General features: G+C 40.0%; 1 protein-coding gene across 1 annotated transcript; it reads left to right on the top strand.

Annotated features, from left to right (window-relative positions):
- The first annotated feature begins 352 nt into the window (after window positions 1-352).
- LOC140573931 (salivary gland specific protein SAGSIN1) lies at window positions 353-3,930 on the top strand. The gene is made up of 2 exons (XM_072693561.1): window positions 353-750; window positions 2,496-3,930. The coding sequence occupies exons 1-2, from the start codon at window positions 571-573 to the stop codon at window positions 2,514-2,516; spliced, it is 201 nt and encodes a 66-aa protein (XP_072549662.1). The 5' UTR covers window positions 353-570; the 3' UTR covers window positions 2,517-3,930.
- Window positions 3,931-16,858: the final 12,928 nt, after the last annotated feature.

Genomic DNA, 16,858 nt, shown 5'->3' with positions numbered 1-16,858 from the left:
ATATATATTATATATACATATACATACATATATATATACGTATATATTTTTTTCATACCACTTTCATTGTTTCAGATTTACCTTACCAATGTTTACTAGCTATGTTTTCAGTTGTGTTAAAACATACAAGACACTATAAAGGATAGCCAAATTAAAGAATATATATATATATATATATATATATATATATATATATATATATATATATATATATATATATAGCTATTTTAATTATTTATTTATTTCGCTTTTTATTGTATGTTTTTTTAACAACAGTATTGATTAGTATGTTTTTATTTATTTTTAAAGAAAGAAGGGAATCTGGAGAGACCCTAATGTCTAGGTTACAGGAAGCTGGCAGTGACATGCCCGCGTCTCAGGGTTCTTCCTCCGGAGGAGCGGAGCGGAGCGGCAGTGCAGCGCACAGGGCGGAGTATGAATCCAGCTGGGCAGTGGTATCGTTTCGAGCTTAAAACGAGTACAGAGTCATGTTCACCTAGCGCTGGATAACACGTTTGTTTTGATCGAAGTGCCGTGGTTTGGAGGACCGAGCGGCACATCCAGCCTCTTATGGCGGGACTGTCGTACTTGGTGCTGCGCTTCTCGGGATCCGCCGGTCGGACCTACGGAGTGTTTTCAAAAGGACTGACGAGGACACTGTTGATATTTTTTGATCTCGCATGGAGACTCCGAATCCGATTCCCATATCTCTACCTCATCGCCTCCATGATGTTTAATGTGCGCTTGCAGGTAAAAGTCTGAAAGGACTGAGGCCCAGCTCAGCTCTATTTTAAGCATCAACAAACCCAACAAGATCCAGCCAAGACAATCCCATGACAAGGCAGGCTAGCGGGAGCGGGAGCGGGGGTGTCTGAGGGACGAGATCGATTGCTAGCAAGTGGTGAATTAGCACAGGTTTCATTGATTAACTGACGTTCATGTGTCCACGTGTTTTAACGCCTTCAGGTATTTTGTATTTTATCTAGAGTGAGTTCAGTACATTGTCTGCCAGAGTCGCTTTAATCGGCTCCATTTTCAGTTGAGTAAGTTAGCTAGCAAAGCATCGGGCTTTCCGAGCATAACCCCACATTTCTTCAGTTTGTAAACACGCCACGCTTTCCCAGTGTAAATAAGTGTAAATAAGGGCAAGGACAGTAAGAAATGTGCTTGTTAAAGTAACACGAAGGGTCACATAAAGATACCAGCGAGGTTTCAGAGCTGGCAGTTGGTTGGGTGTTGATGGGCGGAAAAGTGAGGAATACTTACAAAATTTAAATTTAATTTTAAATCATTTTCAGTGCATTAAAAAGTACAGAGTATTGATATGTTAAAATGCCAAATTTTGAATATTTTTCTAAAAAAAAAAAATATATATATATATATAATCAATAGTGTATGTATGTGTATATATATATATATATATATATATATATATATATATATATATATAGTTATATAAAATAGTTCTATAATATTTATGTTTAAATAATGCTACAGAACAAAGATCCCACCATGTTGTTTAATGAACTCCAAACAATACACTTTGGCTAATTCCCACATAGCTCCATGCTAAACATATTGGCACCATTGTTTCACTTTCTATCTAGCGCACTATATACAGTTGTAGGGAGCAATTTAGAACTCAGGTTTTCTACAAAGTATTGATATGTTAAAATGTCATATTTTGAATATTAATCTTATAATTGTTTTCTGAAAATCAAAGTGAGCATTTGGAGTCACAGGTCAGACATAGATTAAGGCTAACCTCTTACAGTGTTTTCACATCTGGACCGTCTCAGCGTTTCATTTTGGGTAGGCATATGTAAACACGCCAGACGACCTCAGACAACTCCGGACGAACCCACAAACGAACCAAACCCAGACCACCTCCTGAGGCGTTCTCATTGTGTCCTGTTATGTAGTCAGATTAATCCTGGTAATTGTGTGGATGAAAAACTCCACAGGATAATGTCTGCCCACAGGTTTGCTTGATCAGCCCTATTATAATGTAGTAACACACCACACACACTCTTTTTATAAAAGAGTGACAAATAATATACAGTATAATAAAGTACAAAATAATAATTACTGCTACCCATAATTTAGTGCTACACGAGTGGGGTCTGAGTTCTAAAGGAGTTGGGGTGTGAACTGAAAGTGGTCTGAGATCACATACCTTTCAGACACAACACAACAAGACAACAATCTCTGATCAACTCCACAGAACTGACAGTGGCTCCGGAGTAGTAAAAGCCAGAGGTTGAGAGACTGCTCAGTGTTTTAGAGCATTCAGGGTCAGAGTTTTGATCAGATAACACGGCCACCTAAAGCATATCGCATTTAATGCTCTGTGCTGTCAAGCTCCTGTTCATAACCATCACGAATGAAATGAAAACTTGGAAAGTTTTAATTTTAACATTAAATAATTCGGAATGAAGGAATGAATGTCTTTGAATGACTTTTCCTACTTGTCTTACCTTTCTTTCTGTGTGTAGGTTCACATTGAGATACATTAATATGTGCCCATGAACTTTCACCAACCGAAAGCCCGACCCTCCTGGGACGGAATGGCCATTTATCGCAGCACTGGGAGAAGTATGGATACACATGTGAAGATGGAGCTGCCATCTCAGCCTCTCTGTTTCAGAACAGGGCCAGATCCTCAACAGGAGGTTTCTGCAGTTCTGAGGACAGGAGCCAACTGGGAATGTATGGTTCGACATCTCTCACAGTGTCATGCTGCTGCTGCTGTTGCTGCTGCTGTTTGTTGGGACCCCGGCAGCTTTCAGTGTGAAAGCTTTGCTGCGTGGACCATGTGTGATAGCCAAAGGTGATGGAAAGAATTACGAATTTTCAGGGTGTTCTTTAACAACTAAAATAATCCTGCTTTCCTGGAGTCATTTCTAACAGCAGAAGTGACCAACTAGAGCCTTGATATTTTTAGAATTTTAAGGGGATGGGTTCATAGGCATTTTTAATAGGTCCTGTACGACTTTAAGATCAGGCCGCCTCTTAGTTACGGAGTGGATTGTCTGTGTTGAGATGCATACGCCCTAATATTTGTCCCGATTTGTCGAAGATCAGGGGAGTTTTACTTTGTTTGAACATGTAGCAGTTGACTAATCTCACATGTTTACTGTAGGTCACCTAACATGCATTGCTGAGGATCAGGAATGGCTGTATTATATCTCCCAATATAAAGCTTGTCATGGGATGTGGTTTCTTTTGTTTATTTTCTAACCCCCTCCATCATCCCTTCCGCACATAAAAATGCACTAGTAAAATTACAAGTGGGATTCTTTTTTTTCCTTTTATCATCTCAGCTGCCATTTTTCTATGGGTTTACAAAGTAGAAGCTTTTAGCGTACAGTAGTTTACCTTTTACATTCACATTTAGAAACACTCAAGTTCGGTACACAAGTGGAGTTTGTTTATTTTAGTTTTTCACATGGGATCAGGTTAAAGTCTTGATGGGTGCCATGACACATGAGATATATATAGTTCTATAAAATGGTTCTATAATATGTATGTTTAAATAATGCTACAGAACAAAGATCCCACCATGTTGTTTAATGAACTCCAAACAATACACTTTGGCTAATTCCCACATAGCTCCATGCTAAACATATTGGCACCATTGTTTCACTTTCTATCTAGCGCACTATATACAGTTGTAGGGAGCAATTTAGAACTCCGGTTTTCTTTTCTTCTGATTTTGTCCCATTCCAACTGTCCCTTGTTCTGTTGCGGCACAGTGAACATTGTTACTTTCAAAATGTTTTAAAACTGGAGTGATTAACGTGTGACTTTACTCGTTTTTTGTCAGTTATGAATGTGCATTATTTTAAACGTGCAATTTTGTTTGAATGAAGAGGACAAGTTATGTGAGATGATTTGAACTTACAATAAATTATTATTTCTTATCTTAAATTCTTGTGAACATTTCAGTTTGTTCCACCTTCCTTCCTGTATTAATTCTTCCTTGTATTGATTGAATTAATAATTGCAGGGGGGGAAACATTTGAATATCATTTTAATCAGAGATATAGAGTGGTATGCAAAGTTTGGTCACATTTTATTTTACTGTGAATAGTCCAGTCCTTTGTTGGTCAACACCAAAAGGTTCCACTTTTGACCACAGTGAGGCGGTATGTCCACAATATTTCTGACACTGTAGAGTGGAATGCTGTTTTCTAGGAGAAGATGGAAAAGGCAATAATGCAACATACTAATATTACATTCATTTTAGAAGTTAGATTAGTTTTAGCTCTCATAATGTTTATCCGGAAGGTGTTTCCTGCATGATGGTGTACTTGGTAAATATGGGCAGAGGAAACAAAACAAAAATAGAAGAATACAAATCACCGTTGTTAATGTTTTAGTAATATATTCAGGTCATACAATACTACATTTATCCCCTGCAATCATGTACTGAATAAAAAAGTGCCCAAGTGTCCCTCAAAATAGCTTAATAACACTGATAATAAATAAGTATTTGGACATTGACATAATGTAGTAATTTTGCCTCTGTACACAACCACAATGGGTTTGAAATGCAGCAATTAAGATGTTTGAGGTGTAATGCATTCTGGGATATTTGGCTGTGCATCTTCGATAACATCCGATTGTTTACACTGTGCTTGGCTAGATGTGAACTTTTGAATAGTGCAGACCTTGGGCTGCTAGTGAAGTCCACAGGAACACAAGTACAGACGAGTATGCAGTTTGTGAATCATTGTTTGTAAAGTGTTTGTAAGTTATGACATATTTTTGGGAGGTGGCCCATGCCACTCCTCCCACTTAGCCACACATAAACCAATCTCAATCTCACCTCATCACCGCGACTTCACACCCTCCAGCTCCCTGTCTCCTTACCTTTTTACCCTTTCTCATCTCTAGCATGGGTGGCATTAGCTTCACACATCCACCTAGAAGCAGCACCGAACTCCTGCCCAAAAGCCCTCTGAGTTTGCCTCCCTGTTTCAGTCATTAAAGCCGTGGGACATCCTGGCAAAATGCCTCATCAACCGCCTCCATACTTGAGGAAAACTCATTTTCCACAGGCTACAATGGGATGTTTACCCAAATGTCCCTTCGCACAAGATTTATATAACCTGAGGTTATTTTTATGGCTTCTTTTACAGAAGGTGCTGGAATCTTTACTGATGTGGGCACAGTGCACAGTAAAAATGATTGGCGCAATGCATTTAGATGGGACTAAAATCACTGAGAAATTCTGCTAATAATTACATTACACCACCACCACCACCATCCCCCACATAAAAGTAATCGAGTCCGAATAGGGCTTCACAGCACTTAACACATGTCACTTTAAAATCATTGAATTCAAATGAGAGGATGGTTAGCATGACAAAAACAAAGGTATGCTTTCCCTGGTATTTTCCAATCCAATCTTCTAAACCCAATCTCTTTCAGCAACATCTGTATTTTACCATTCATTACCAGAGAAAGCTCATTCCAATACCTTTCCCTTTACTTAGAAAAGAACTGAAAACACTGAAAATTGACTCAGAACTTGCCTGTAATGAAAGCCCCTGGGCCGTGTGAATAAACGCTAGAAACATGTGAGATTGAAGTTACAACCTCTAGGTCTTAGACTACACGAGGCATCCTTTCATCCAATTTTCAAACACTGGACTCTCCCAGAAAAGCAATTCTGTTTGCAAGGTTTTCTGGCATTCACATGTGATCAGGCAGGCCATAGTGGTACAGATGCAGCAGAGAGAGATTGGGCTGAAAAAAAAGGATTCAGTATTCCTTCAAGAATATCATTTGACCTGGTTGAATGAAATGAATGGGTATTCCCCCTTCCACCGTCTTTTCCAGGAGGTTCTCTTTATAATCTGCAGACAACGTGGCTCTCAGTGCTCAATCCAGAAACTCCAGGACAAGTTACCTAATGGCGAGCTAGTGTAAAATAATGTGTTGCCAAGGCAACTGCCTAATTCTTTGCGACCCCCTCCCTTCACAGGCAACGCGTTTCCCCCTCCACTCTTGCGCAAAGAGGATTTGCAGATGAAAAGGATTTGGCAAATGAAAGTGGTTTAATAGGGTTAACAACAGGGACTGCTCGAAACAGAGTGTGATGAATGAAGGATAAGAACTTTTGATCTTCTTTTGATGCACAGCACAACTGTCCATATTAAAGCCAATCTTTAGATGGTCTTGATGGTCTTGATGGTCTTGTACAGTGGTGGTGGTTGCTATTTTTCTATAGTGGGTCAGCCTGTAGTGGCGGTGGGTTGTAGTTTATAGTGTGTGCTCAGCGGCCTACATCAGGTGCATCCTGTGCGAGAGGTCGTACACACACATTCAGGCGTGTATCCATATGGTCCTCGGCTGTGTGTATGGATGTGTGATAATTGACCTTTTTTTCATTTTTTTGGGGGGTGTGGGGCAAAACTGTAGCAGTGAGTCACATTAGACAGCCCGAAGAGAGGCTTAGATTTGAGTGTGTCTGCATGGGTAAATGTATACGGCTTTCTCTCGCTTTGGACTTAGCCATACCATAGCCTCACCGTAGACGCACACTTCCAAAACACGCTTGACATTACTATCAAATATTTGATCAATGGTTATTATTTGAACACAACTGATTCACTATTAATGCAGCCACCGCAGGGATTAGTGATGCATGCCAAATGTAATCAAAGCTTATTCCATTTACAGAAACACATCCTTTTAAGCAATAATCTCCTCCTGATCCAGCTGACTGAAGGAATCTCAGATTTAGCTCAGCTTGGCTGTCGCTGAGCACAGGGAGAACTCTGATCAGCGCTTAAAAAAAAACTGTTTTGTTCAATTCGTCAGAGCAGTTTGTGGACGCAAACCAGAGTGACTTATTCAAATTGCCATTTTCTAATTTAGTTATGTAAATTTGACTTATGCACCAGTAAAACATAAACAAGTAAATGAATTCAGAGCCAGCCAAACGGTTTTCCATAAACTGAATTCGATTTTTCAATAAGTGTCAAGCAGATAACTGCAAAGGATTACACATTCACATGGCATCCTAATAAGGAGACAGGCATGAGACAACAGTCTACCCTTGAATATTTAGTGTATTGATTTGCAGTGTTGGACAGTAATGAAGTACATTTTAAACAGAACGAGGCTCAGACTAACATGGGGTAAAATGTAATACACAAATCTTGTGTAGGTCCAAGCAGAACATGATGTTCTCATATTTTAATAGCAGCATCATCTATAAATCTGTAAACAAAAAATCTGAAACTCATTTGAAGGGGGGGGGGGTGTGGGGGACTGGACTTCATACATCCAAATTCATGTAAATCTAAAAATACAATCATGGGTACAAACCTATAAAGACAACTTCTTAAGCAAAAGCAAATTCTTAAGACACCCCCAACATTTAGTACAACTTATAATGCCTACAATTGGAATGCATGTGCGGCACATCAGCTGCAGATGATTAGAAGATGGTAAAAGAGGATTTTGGAGGAGCCTGTCTTATTTAAACCTCAGACATTTAGTTTGGTTTGCTATTGATTGTTGAAGTGAGTGGTATCACAATGGTGAGCTCTCTGAGGCTTTCAGAAAGACCATTGTAAAGGGATCACATATCCAATCTTAGAACACCTGGGTTAAAAAAAGAAAAGAAAAACACTGATCATAAAAAATGCGCCAGATCAGATTTTACAATGAGCATCAAGCTGATAACTTCAAAGGGTTCACATTCACATGGGGCATCCTAATGAGGCGACAGATAACTTTAGCGAGTGACAGCCTGAATGAATATTTCTACTAATGTTTACACAATGAGATAATATCTTGTGGTAAATGGGTACTGGATATCGCAAAAGGCCTTCAGCTGCACTAGCCGAAAGCCTTGGAGGTTAGATGGAGATATGGTGTGTAGTCAAGCTGTAGAAGACCTGAGCGAGTGAGAGGTTTTGTAGGGAAAGAAATGAGACAGTTAAAGAAGGAGCAAGATTGTGAAGATCTTCACACTCTTCTATCAGTAAGTAGAAGGGTTTTGAATTGTATGCAATATTTAACCAGAGGCCAGTGGAGATGTTGGAGAACAGGTGTAATGTAGAGTTCTAGACTGACTAGAGTTTGTGAATGGAGGAAGAGCTGATGAAAGTTAGAAGTTATGCCTGGAAGGTATGAGTTCAGGCGCAGTAAAAGTGACTGCTAATGTGATTGTCTGATTTTGGACCTGTTGTGCAGGTGAAAAAACTTCAGAGTTGAAATGGGCACTGAATGGAGCGTTAATCGAGGATGACACCCAGATTGCGATTTAGTGGGGAAGGAGAGACAGCTACATTGTCAGAGTGAGAGGAGGAGTTTTATTGAGGGTTGATTTGGAGCAAATAAGAAAGAGTTCTGTTGTCACTATTTATCAAGAGAAAGCTGTGTTTCATCCAAATCTTGCTTTCTAATAAGCAGGCTTCTAAGTGTGTAAGGGGTGGGTTTTTGATGGATTTGGTACTGAAGTGAATCTGGGTGTCATCCGCAGAACAAAAAAAGTCCAGTTAATAGTGATGTAATATATGTCCTTGGGAAATGATATATACAATAAACAAGAGAAGTTCAAGCACTGATCCTTGTGGAACCCCTTGAGTGACAGTGGAGGTAGAGGAAGCATGACCGGAGAGGGTGACAAACTGCTTTCTGTTGGTTGGGTGTGATTTAAACCAGTCTAGGGTGGTGCCATCAATTTCCAGCTCATGCAACCCTGACAAGAGAATGGATTGACTCACTGTGGCGAAGGCTACACTTAGGTCTTGCAATTAAAGGATGCTAAGAAAACACCAGCATCTGCAGACACAAGAACATTATTGATTACCTTAATCAAAGCTGTTGCAGTGCTGTGGATTGGATGGAAACTGGACTGGAAAGGTTAAAAAAGATTGTTGGTTGCGAAGTATTTTTGTAGCTGACTGGCAACAGTTCGCTGGAGAACTTTAGATAGAAAGGGAGGGTTAGAGATAAGGCGGTAGTTATTTAGATCAGATCGGGTCCAGATCAGTTTTTTTAAGTATGGGAGTAACTGCAGCAATCTTGTAGGTAGAGGGAATGTGACCAAGAAGCAATAATTGATGAATCACGATTGAGAGATGAAGGACTGAAAGGTCCTGTAGGAAATGTGCTTCTTATGACATAGCTTTTGTGTTTGTATAATATAAAGCTCTTCATCTCTTGTTTGTTAGATATAAAACTCTTCATCTGTGTCAGTTAGATATGATAGATATGAGACTCTTCACCTGTGTTTGTTAGATATAAAACTCTTCACTTCAGGGCTGTGTGTTCAGCCCACTTCTGTGCTCCCTGTACACCTACAACTGCACAGCCAGACCCAGCTCCAATGTCATCAATAAACTCGCTGATGACACGGCAATTGTGGCCCGGATCTCCAGTGACGATGAGGGAGCCTACAGAGAGGAGGTTAGCTTCCTGACACACTGGTGCCAGGAAACCTCCGTTACCTACGCCAGCAAGACCAAGGAGCTGATATTGGACTTCAGGAAGCAGGAGAGAGTTCACACACCTATCTGCATCAATTTGACCACTGTGGAGAGCAGCTGCAAGTTCCTTGGTGCGCACAGCCCAGCACATCAACGGGCCTTCTGGATTTATATACCGACCGCTGTTCAGAGACAGCTTCTACCCCAAAGCAGTAGTAAAGTGTATATCAGTCCAGTCTCATCATGACAGATATCTTATCACACACTTGTTCCATACAAACACACTCTGCACGTACTTACTTACTTACTGGAACTGTGACCAATTACTCAGCCACACTGCACCAACCAAAGACCCCATTTACACTAGAATAGAACTTGAATTCATCTTATGCAGTATCTATATGTAAATAGTACTGTATGCAGTTCTGATATGTATTAACCTGTACATACACACAACAGTGCTATAATGTATGTGTAGAGTATGTATAGTGTAAGTTATGTGTATATATTCAGTATTTCTATTTTGTATATGTTGTATGTTTTTACTACTGTGGGGGACTATGCACCTATGTTCTTTACTCAACTTAACACCTGTATTATTGTGGTGTGACAATAAATCTGATCTGACTTGTTAGATATTTGTTAGATATAAAACCGTTCACTTGTTTGTTTGTTAGATATAAGACTCTTCACCTAGTTGTTTATTGCATATAAAACTGTTCACCTGTTTGATATAAGACTCTTCACCTGTTTGTTTGTTATATATAAAACTGTTCACCTGTTTGATATAAGACTCTTCACCTAGTTGTTTATTGCATATAAAACTGTTTACCTGTTTGATATAAGACTCTTCACCTGTTTGTTTGTTACATATAAAACTGTTCACCTGTTTGATATAAGACTCTTCACCTGTTTGTTTGTTATATATAAAACTGTTCACCTGTTTGATATAAGACTCTTCACCTGTTTGTTTGTTATATATAAAACTGTTCACCTGTTTGATATAAGACTCTTCACCTGTTTGTTTGTTACATATAAAACGGTTCACCTGTTTGATATAAGACTCTTCACCTGTTTGTTTATTGCATATAAAACTGTTCACCTGTTTGATATAAGACTCTTCACCTATTTGTTTGTTACATATAAAACGGTTCACCTGTTTGATATAAGACTCTTCACCTGTTTGTTTATTGCATATAAAACTGTTCACCTGTTTGATATAAGACTCTTCACCTGTTTGTTTGTTAAATATAAAACTGTTCACCTTTGTCACATATATTTTCGTTTTTAATATGAAACTCTTTAGCTGTTTGTTTGTTAGTTGTAAAACTGTTCACCTTTTGTTTGTACATATACAACTTTTTTACTTGTTTGTTTGTTAGATTTAAAACTGTTCACTTGTTTGTTGAATGTGATATGATAACCAAAAACATTTATTTATCTTTGTATACTTTGTCAATCAGCATGTCATTTTTTGCTTGATATTATTTAGGTGTGTTATCTATGTTTAAGTTGTTTTTAAAGCGTGTACTTCACTTTTTACTTGCATTGTTGCATTTCATTGATGAAACTCCTTCATTGATGAACTGCTCAATCAGGTCAAACACACACACACTTTTGTGGAAATGACTGACCTCCACTATTGTGCAAGCACATTGCAAACACATTCCATGATGTGTTTCAGGTTAAACCACAATTGCCCTTCAGTCTCAGACTGAAGAGACTGTTCTATCCATTCAGTCTGCTAATCCAAAATGATGAAGTTAGCAGTAGACTCAGGCCACAGAGGATGTCCGGACGCACAGCATTTCCTCCGTCCTTGCCTAGCCCCTGTCCCCGGCTCCAGCCCTACACCACAGGATGCCCCCTTTCACTGCCTCTTCCCCTGGCCTTGGAGAGCTAAACTTGGGTCTCAGGTATCAAACATCCAAATAATAGTGCTGATATAGAGATGTTCCAATGTCCTAAAAAAGTCAGCATATTGATGTGAACAAATGTATGAGTGTAAGGGATGCATTATTAGAACAAAATACAATGAGATTCAATAACGTTCAAATCTAGTTCAAAGCTGTATGGATTGTTTCCATTGTGCAGATTCCACAACAGGGATGGATAGGGCCTCGGGGGGGCCTTGAGGGCCCCAGGCTACATCACCCAGGGCAGATTTTAACATAAGATATTAACTCTTGTTTGAATATGTACAATTACCTAGATAAATACATTTTAAAGTGTGTGATAGTGATGTTAGTACATTTCATATGTGTAGGTGTCTCTTTGTTTTGTCATGATTATTTTTGCCAACTTAACAGATCTCAAACAAAAAGCAGAATAGCTATGCAACAGGCTACTGATTCTGTTTATTATTTTCTCAGTAGTGCTAAGAGCAGTTGTTGAATGTCACGTTTCAGATCCTTTTTTACTGCTTCTCTCATTTCTGTATTTGTTGATACTATTACAGACATGGCGCTGTTGGAGTGTAAGGTTTCTGGGTGGTCCCTACAAAGTTGCTTGTTGCTAGAAGCATCTCAAGACCCTGATCTCATGTTCCTTGAGCCACATTTGTGTATTGATAAATGATAAATGAACCAAAAATATGGAAACCATTTAATTGTATTGAATTGTGGAGTCCATGCACTCTTAAAAAGACCCCTTATTGGCTTGGATATCTGATTCTAGGAAAACCCCCTTTTCTTTGGTATACAACCTTGAAATAATGTGTAAGTATATAAAGATTCTTCACACTCAGACATCTCATTTAACTGGTTCATATAAACTGGTCCATTAAAGAGGCAACTTGTCACTTGTGTCATCATTCCAAAAAAAACCCCAAAAAAAACATTGGCACCTTTATGTTTAAGTTAATGGACTGAATCATTTTCTTAGAAAAAAATATGGTTTCTTCAGACTGGAGTTGGGCCTTTTGCTCCTGCTACTGCCCGTTGTTTTTGGCTGTAGGGAGATTGTAGGATCTTATAGTAAAACCTCATGAGACAGTTAAAGGTGAATTCTATGGATTATTCTGCATAATTTAATCACAGAAATGTTAACAAATGACCCCACAGATTTCTTTACAGTGGTGCTGAGGGGAAGCAGGGGTTGTGATTCGCAAACAAATTCATTTTATTTACAATCCAAAACCAGTGAACCTACACATCTTCTGAGTGTTCATGGTTGGTGCTAAATCTAAAAAACAGCGAATATTCTGCGGACGCTGTACTTCCCATTCATGGCCGGATATAGACATTAAACTGTAGCCCACAGTCTATGATAAAACATTATAAATCTGGCAATATGTTCATAACCATCTCATGCAAAAACTTGCAAACACTACAAAATGCAAAGTGTCTTAAGGGAAAGTGGGGGATGTGTTTTATTCTGCCTGCTTGAATCTGGAGGTATGGAGTATGAGGGGTGTGGATAGGGGGATGGGGGTAACCTGCCCTCTGGCCTGACTGGGGTGACTGAAGCATATGAAAATGGGGGCCTGCTTGAAGTCGGTCAGCGTGCGTTCTTCTCCACCTACTGACGCCATAATCAGCCAGACACGCACCGCCCCCCAGCAACCTGCCCCCAGCGGCCCACTAAGTGCATTCTGGCACAGCCGTGCCATACAGTTAATGCAATCATGCACATTAGCTCATGCTTTGGTGATGCCAGACAGCAGGAGGAGGGGTGTAACATGGAGAATGTACAGTAATGTAGCACAATACTTTACAGTATGTGACTGAGATGTTTGACTTTTGTCATTGAACACAATGGTGGTCATTGTGTGTGACCTTTCACCAGTGATTAGTTCCGGCTGAGGAGGGCTAACAGGCTGGATTGGTTCCAGAGTGGCTGTGTAATAGGAATGTTTACCCCATGTGATCATCACAGTCATTTACAATGTGTGTAAAGTTGCCCGGCATTTCCTTACCATTTCTCATCAATAGTCTTCATTCATGTTTGAGAAGTATGTATGACAAACAAACACACTTCAGATTTACCACTACTTTACCATTCCCATCATTACTACATATTGCTGCTGTTCAATGAAAAACTCCATTCTCCATTTCTATCTGTCTTTAGTTTTCTCCTTCATTTGGACCCTGTACCTGCTCTGTACACTCTGTAAGTAGTTCAGGATAAATCCACCCATCCACCCCAAGATCATTAATGTCTTCTCCTGTAAAGTCACCATTTTTGGAGATACATGTTTTTCATTGGACAGCAACAAAACAAACCTCTGAAGATGTGTGTTTAAAATGGCACTATTTGTGATATACACATTGCAATCCTTGCTAACCATCATCACCACTGTTAAGAAATTCAAATCAGGTCAATAATTCAAGTCGGGATGCTTTTATTGTCATTCCATCTCAGTACAAGTACAAGTACTTTTCTCTACAATGACCTATTTCACATCAAATGAGTCATTTAAAGAGTTTCGTAGCTCAAACAGCTTCATCCCAGGGCATTGTTTAAGGGAATGGTAAAATACATTGCCTGATGCCTTATTTTCAGATTGCCTAAAATGTGCAAAAACTGCAAACACTATTTCACTATTTCTATCTTTACATATAAAACTCTTCACAGGTCATTCAGAATAGTAAAGATTTTTTTTTTGTGTTGTAGACATTGTGACCCTGGGTTCACCTCGGCACCACTGTAAAGACATAGCTAAATGGGTAAGTGTCTCTAGAAGACATGATTTCAAATCAAATGAATAATGCAGACTTGTTGAAAACTATGTGAGGGACCCCTTTAAAACAAAGCGTGAGAAAGAACGACAGAGCAAAAAGTGCTGCACATCTACATTTCATTCCAGGCAATCAGTGTAGGCTACCACAATCAGGCACGCATCGCTTCACCAAAGCAGCGCATTAGTCAGTGGGAGAAATGGACACTTCAGATTGAACACGTTGGGCTGTATTTGTGCGTCTGCGATTATGCGCCTGACCTATTTTTCTACCTGCAGCTTTGAGATATTCAAACCAAAAAGCAGTGCCGACTTTCTCTCTGTCCAAATCTGCCTCTTTGTATATGAAAGCACCTCCGCCCAACGAATGCGAAAGAAGGGAAAACTAAGAAAACAGAGAGTTTCCTGGACTGGGTCAGACATCTGCTCTCTGCACAGGAAATACTCCCCCAAACTGGAGCCCCCCCAATTCCCCAAGTCCGCCTCTCACTCTTTTCCCCCCCCTGGTTCTCTTTCCATAACTTGTGCTCTGCCCAGTGCACATATTTGCACGCTTGGAGGAAGAACTTGGAATTTCTGTGGAAAATAAAATTTGGCCTTATGATATTTGATTCACTGTGGTTTCGCTGTGTGTCACCTATTAGAGAAAAGCACTGTTATTTCCAAAACAGCACTGTGTCACTGAACATTGCAAGCTGATAAACAGCTGTTCCACATCATCCAAATGATACTTTCCCCCTCAAATAGCTCCTCCATCTGAATTCCCTCATATCACAGAGTGATAAGACTGGACGAACAGATTCTTCATGTTTGAGTCTGTCATCACCAGTCTAAAGTCTCATCTGCTTCCACGATCAATTCCAGCATAAACTCTTCTCCGCATTCCCGCACTCCGCACTCTGCTTCGCATCTTCCATACAATTTTTTGGATTTTGAATCAAGTCAGGAAGAAACAGACTACATTAAATCACCCACTTCTGTCCTGACTAAGGAACTAGGCTACTATTTGGGGGCAAAAGGAACTACAGCCCCCCTTTTCGGTCTGAGAGACTGGAATGCCCTAATTGAATCCGTGTGTGGAAGAAACACAGGCAATAGTGTTAGACCTCACTGCCACGAGTGTCTATCCTTTCTGTTTACGAGAGAAATGACTATGGTGCTGGGGCTGATTCTTCTCTTATTTTACACACACGTATTACATATATACTACATTATTCAACTGTCCAATGTACAATAAAGGGGCCAATAAGATGTCAGTTGATGTAGTATATTGTAGTAATACTGTTTTACCTTACAGAACATACCATTCTGTACCGTCTGCTTTTAAACGTATCCTCCTCTCCTGTCTACAACAGTTCGGCTATGTCAGGTCGTAAGGACTTAGGAATGTCAGCCTGGACTAAATGGTAAAGGTAAAGGTGCACATATTTGTCACCGTACAGTGTACACTGTACAGCGACGCGTGTCCTCCGCATTTAACCCATCTGGTAACACACATGTGTTAGGGGCAGTGAGTACACACACACACCCAGAGCAGTGGGCAGCCAACTCCAGCGCCCAGGGAGCAGAGAGGGTAAAGGGCCTTGCTCAAGGGCCCAACAGTGGCAGCCAATCAAACAGAGCTTATACACTATATGGACATAAATAGTGGAGCACCTGCTCATATGTTATTTCTTCCGAAATTAAGGATATTTCAAATAGTTTCTATTGTTGGAAGGCATTCTACTTGATTTATGGAGCATTGCTATGAGGATTTGATTGCATTCGGGGTGCTGTCATTAGGCAGGGTGACAATAGTGTAATGTTTTTCTGCTCCAGAGATAAACATGGTAAGGACTAGGACTAGACCTTCTGTGTGGATGCACACATTCATTAGAAGGGTTGTCCACAAACATGTGGCCTGTGTGCACGGTGTATATCAGTTGTAAAGGCACAGTAACATTAATATCATAGTTGGTGTTGTGTGGGGTAGTGGTGTTATCCTGAAAGTGGATAAACATACATTAATGTCTCTAATATTTCCTGCGCTACGGTCAATGGCAAAGGTTGGGAAAGCTTTATTTTCTGTTACCGTCACAATGTAGACGCTGAATTAGGGAGTTAAAAATATGAAAATATAGTCTAGAAAATAAATAACATAAACCTGCACAATCCCACAAAAAAAGTAAACTAAAAAAGTGCAACAAAGTGTACAAAAAATAGGGCCTTTATTCAAAGCATGTCAGAGCACATTTCAGTCATGTTTTGCTGTGTGTTGGAAAAAGCTATCTAGTTAGCTACAACAACAAGCACACTAGCCTAACACTAAGCCTAATCTATCAATATCAGTCTTTTTAATCATTTCAATTCTCCCACGTTAATCAGTAAATGGTAGGTAGTCTGCCTTCTGGAGAAGTGAAGTAGCTATGCGCCGTAAATGGCGCAATGTTTGCTAACTCCACCTTGAACAGTCATAAGGCAGTCAGTCCCAGTCGCCGTGGTAACGCGGTAGTAGCCTACAACGCCATGAGTCACGTGACGACACAGGTTCGTAGCGCTTGGCCTCTGTGAAGGGCGGGAACGAATCCGATGACGTCCTTTCGCCCACCGCTCTTCCGACAGGTCCTGCCCCTCCTGCGCTACGATTGGCTCGCACGACCTCGGCCCCTGCGTTAGGATTGGCTAATGCTGTTTCACCTAGGCGCTCAGGAGGCGGGTTTTGTCGGAAGATAGGTGGGGGAAAAAATGA

Source organism: Salminus brasiliensis, chromosome 12 (assembly GCF_030463535.1).
Source record: "Salminus brasiliensis chromosome 12, fSalBra1.hap2, whole genome shotgun sequence".
Lineage (NCBI taxonomy): Eukaryota > Metazoa > Chordata > Actinopteri > Characiformes > Bryconidae > Salminus > Salminus brasiliensis.
This window is presented reverse-complemented; position numbering and strand designations above follow the sequence as displayed.

Bases quoted from the DNA above. Each gene is read 5' to 3' on its own strand.
- LOC140573931 (XM_072693561.1), top strand. From the start codon at position 571: ATGGCGGGACTGTCGTACTTGGTGCTGCGCTTCTCGGGATCCGCCGGT. The intron at 751-2,495 runs GTAAAAGTCTGA...TTCTGTGTGTAG, and splicing joins TGTTTAATGTGCGCTTGCAG to GTTCACATTGAGATACATTA.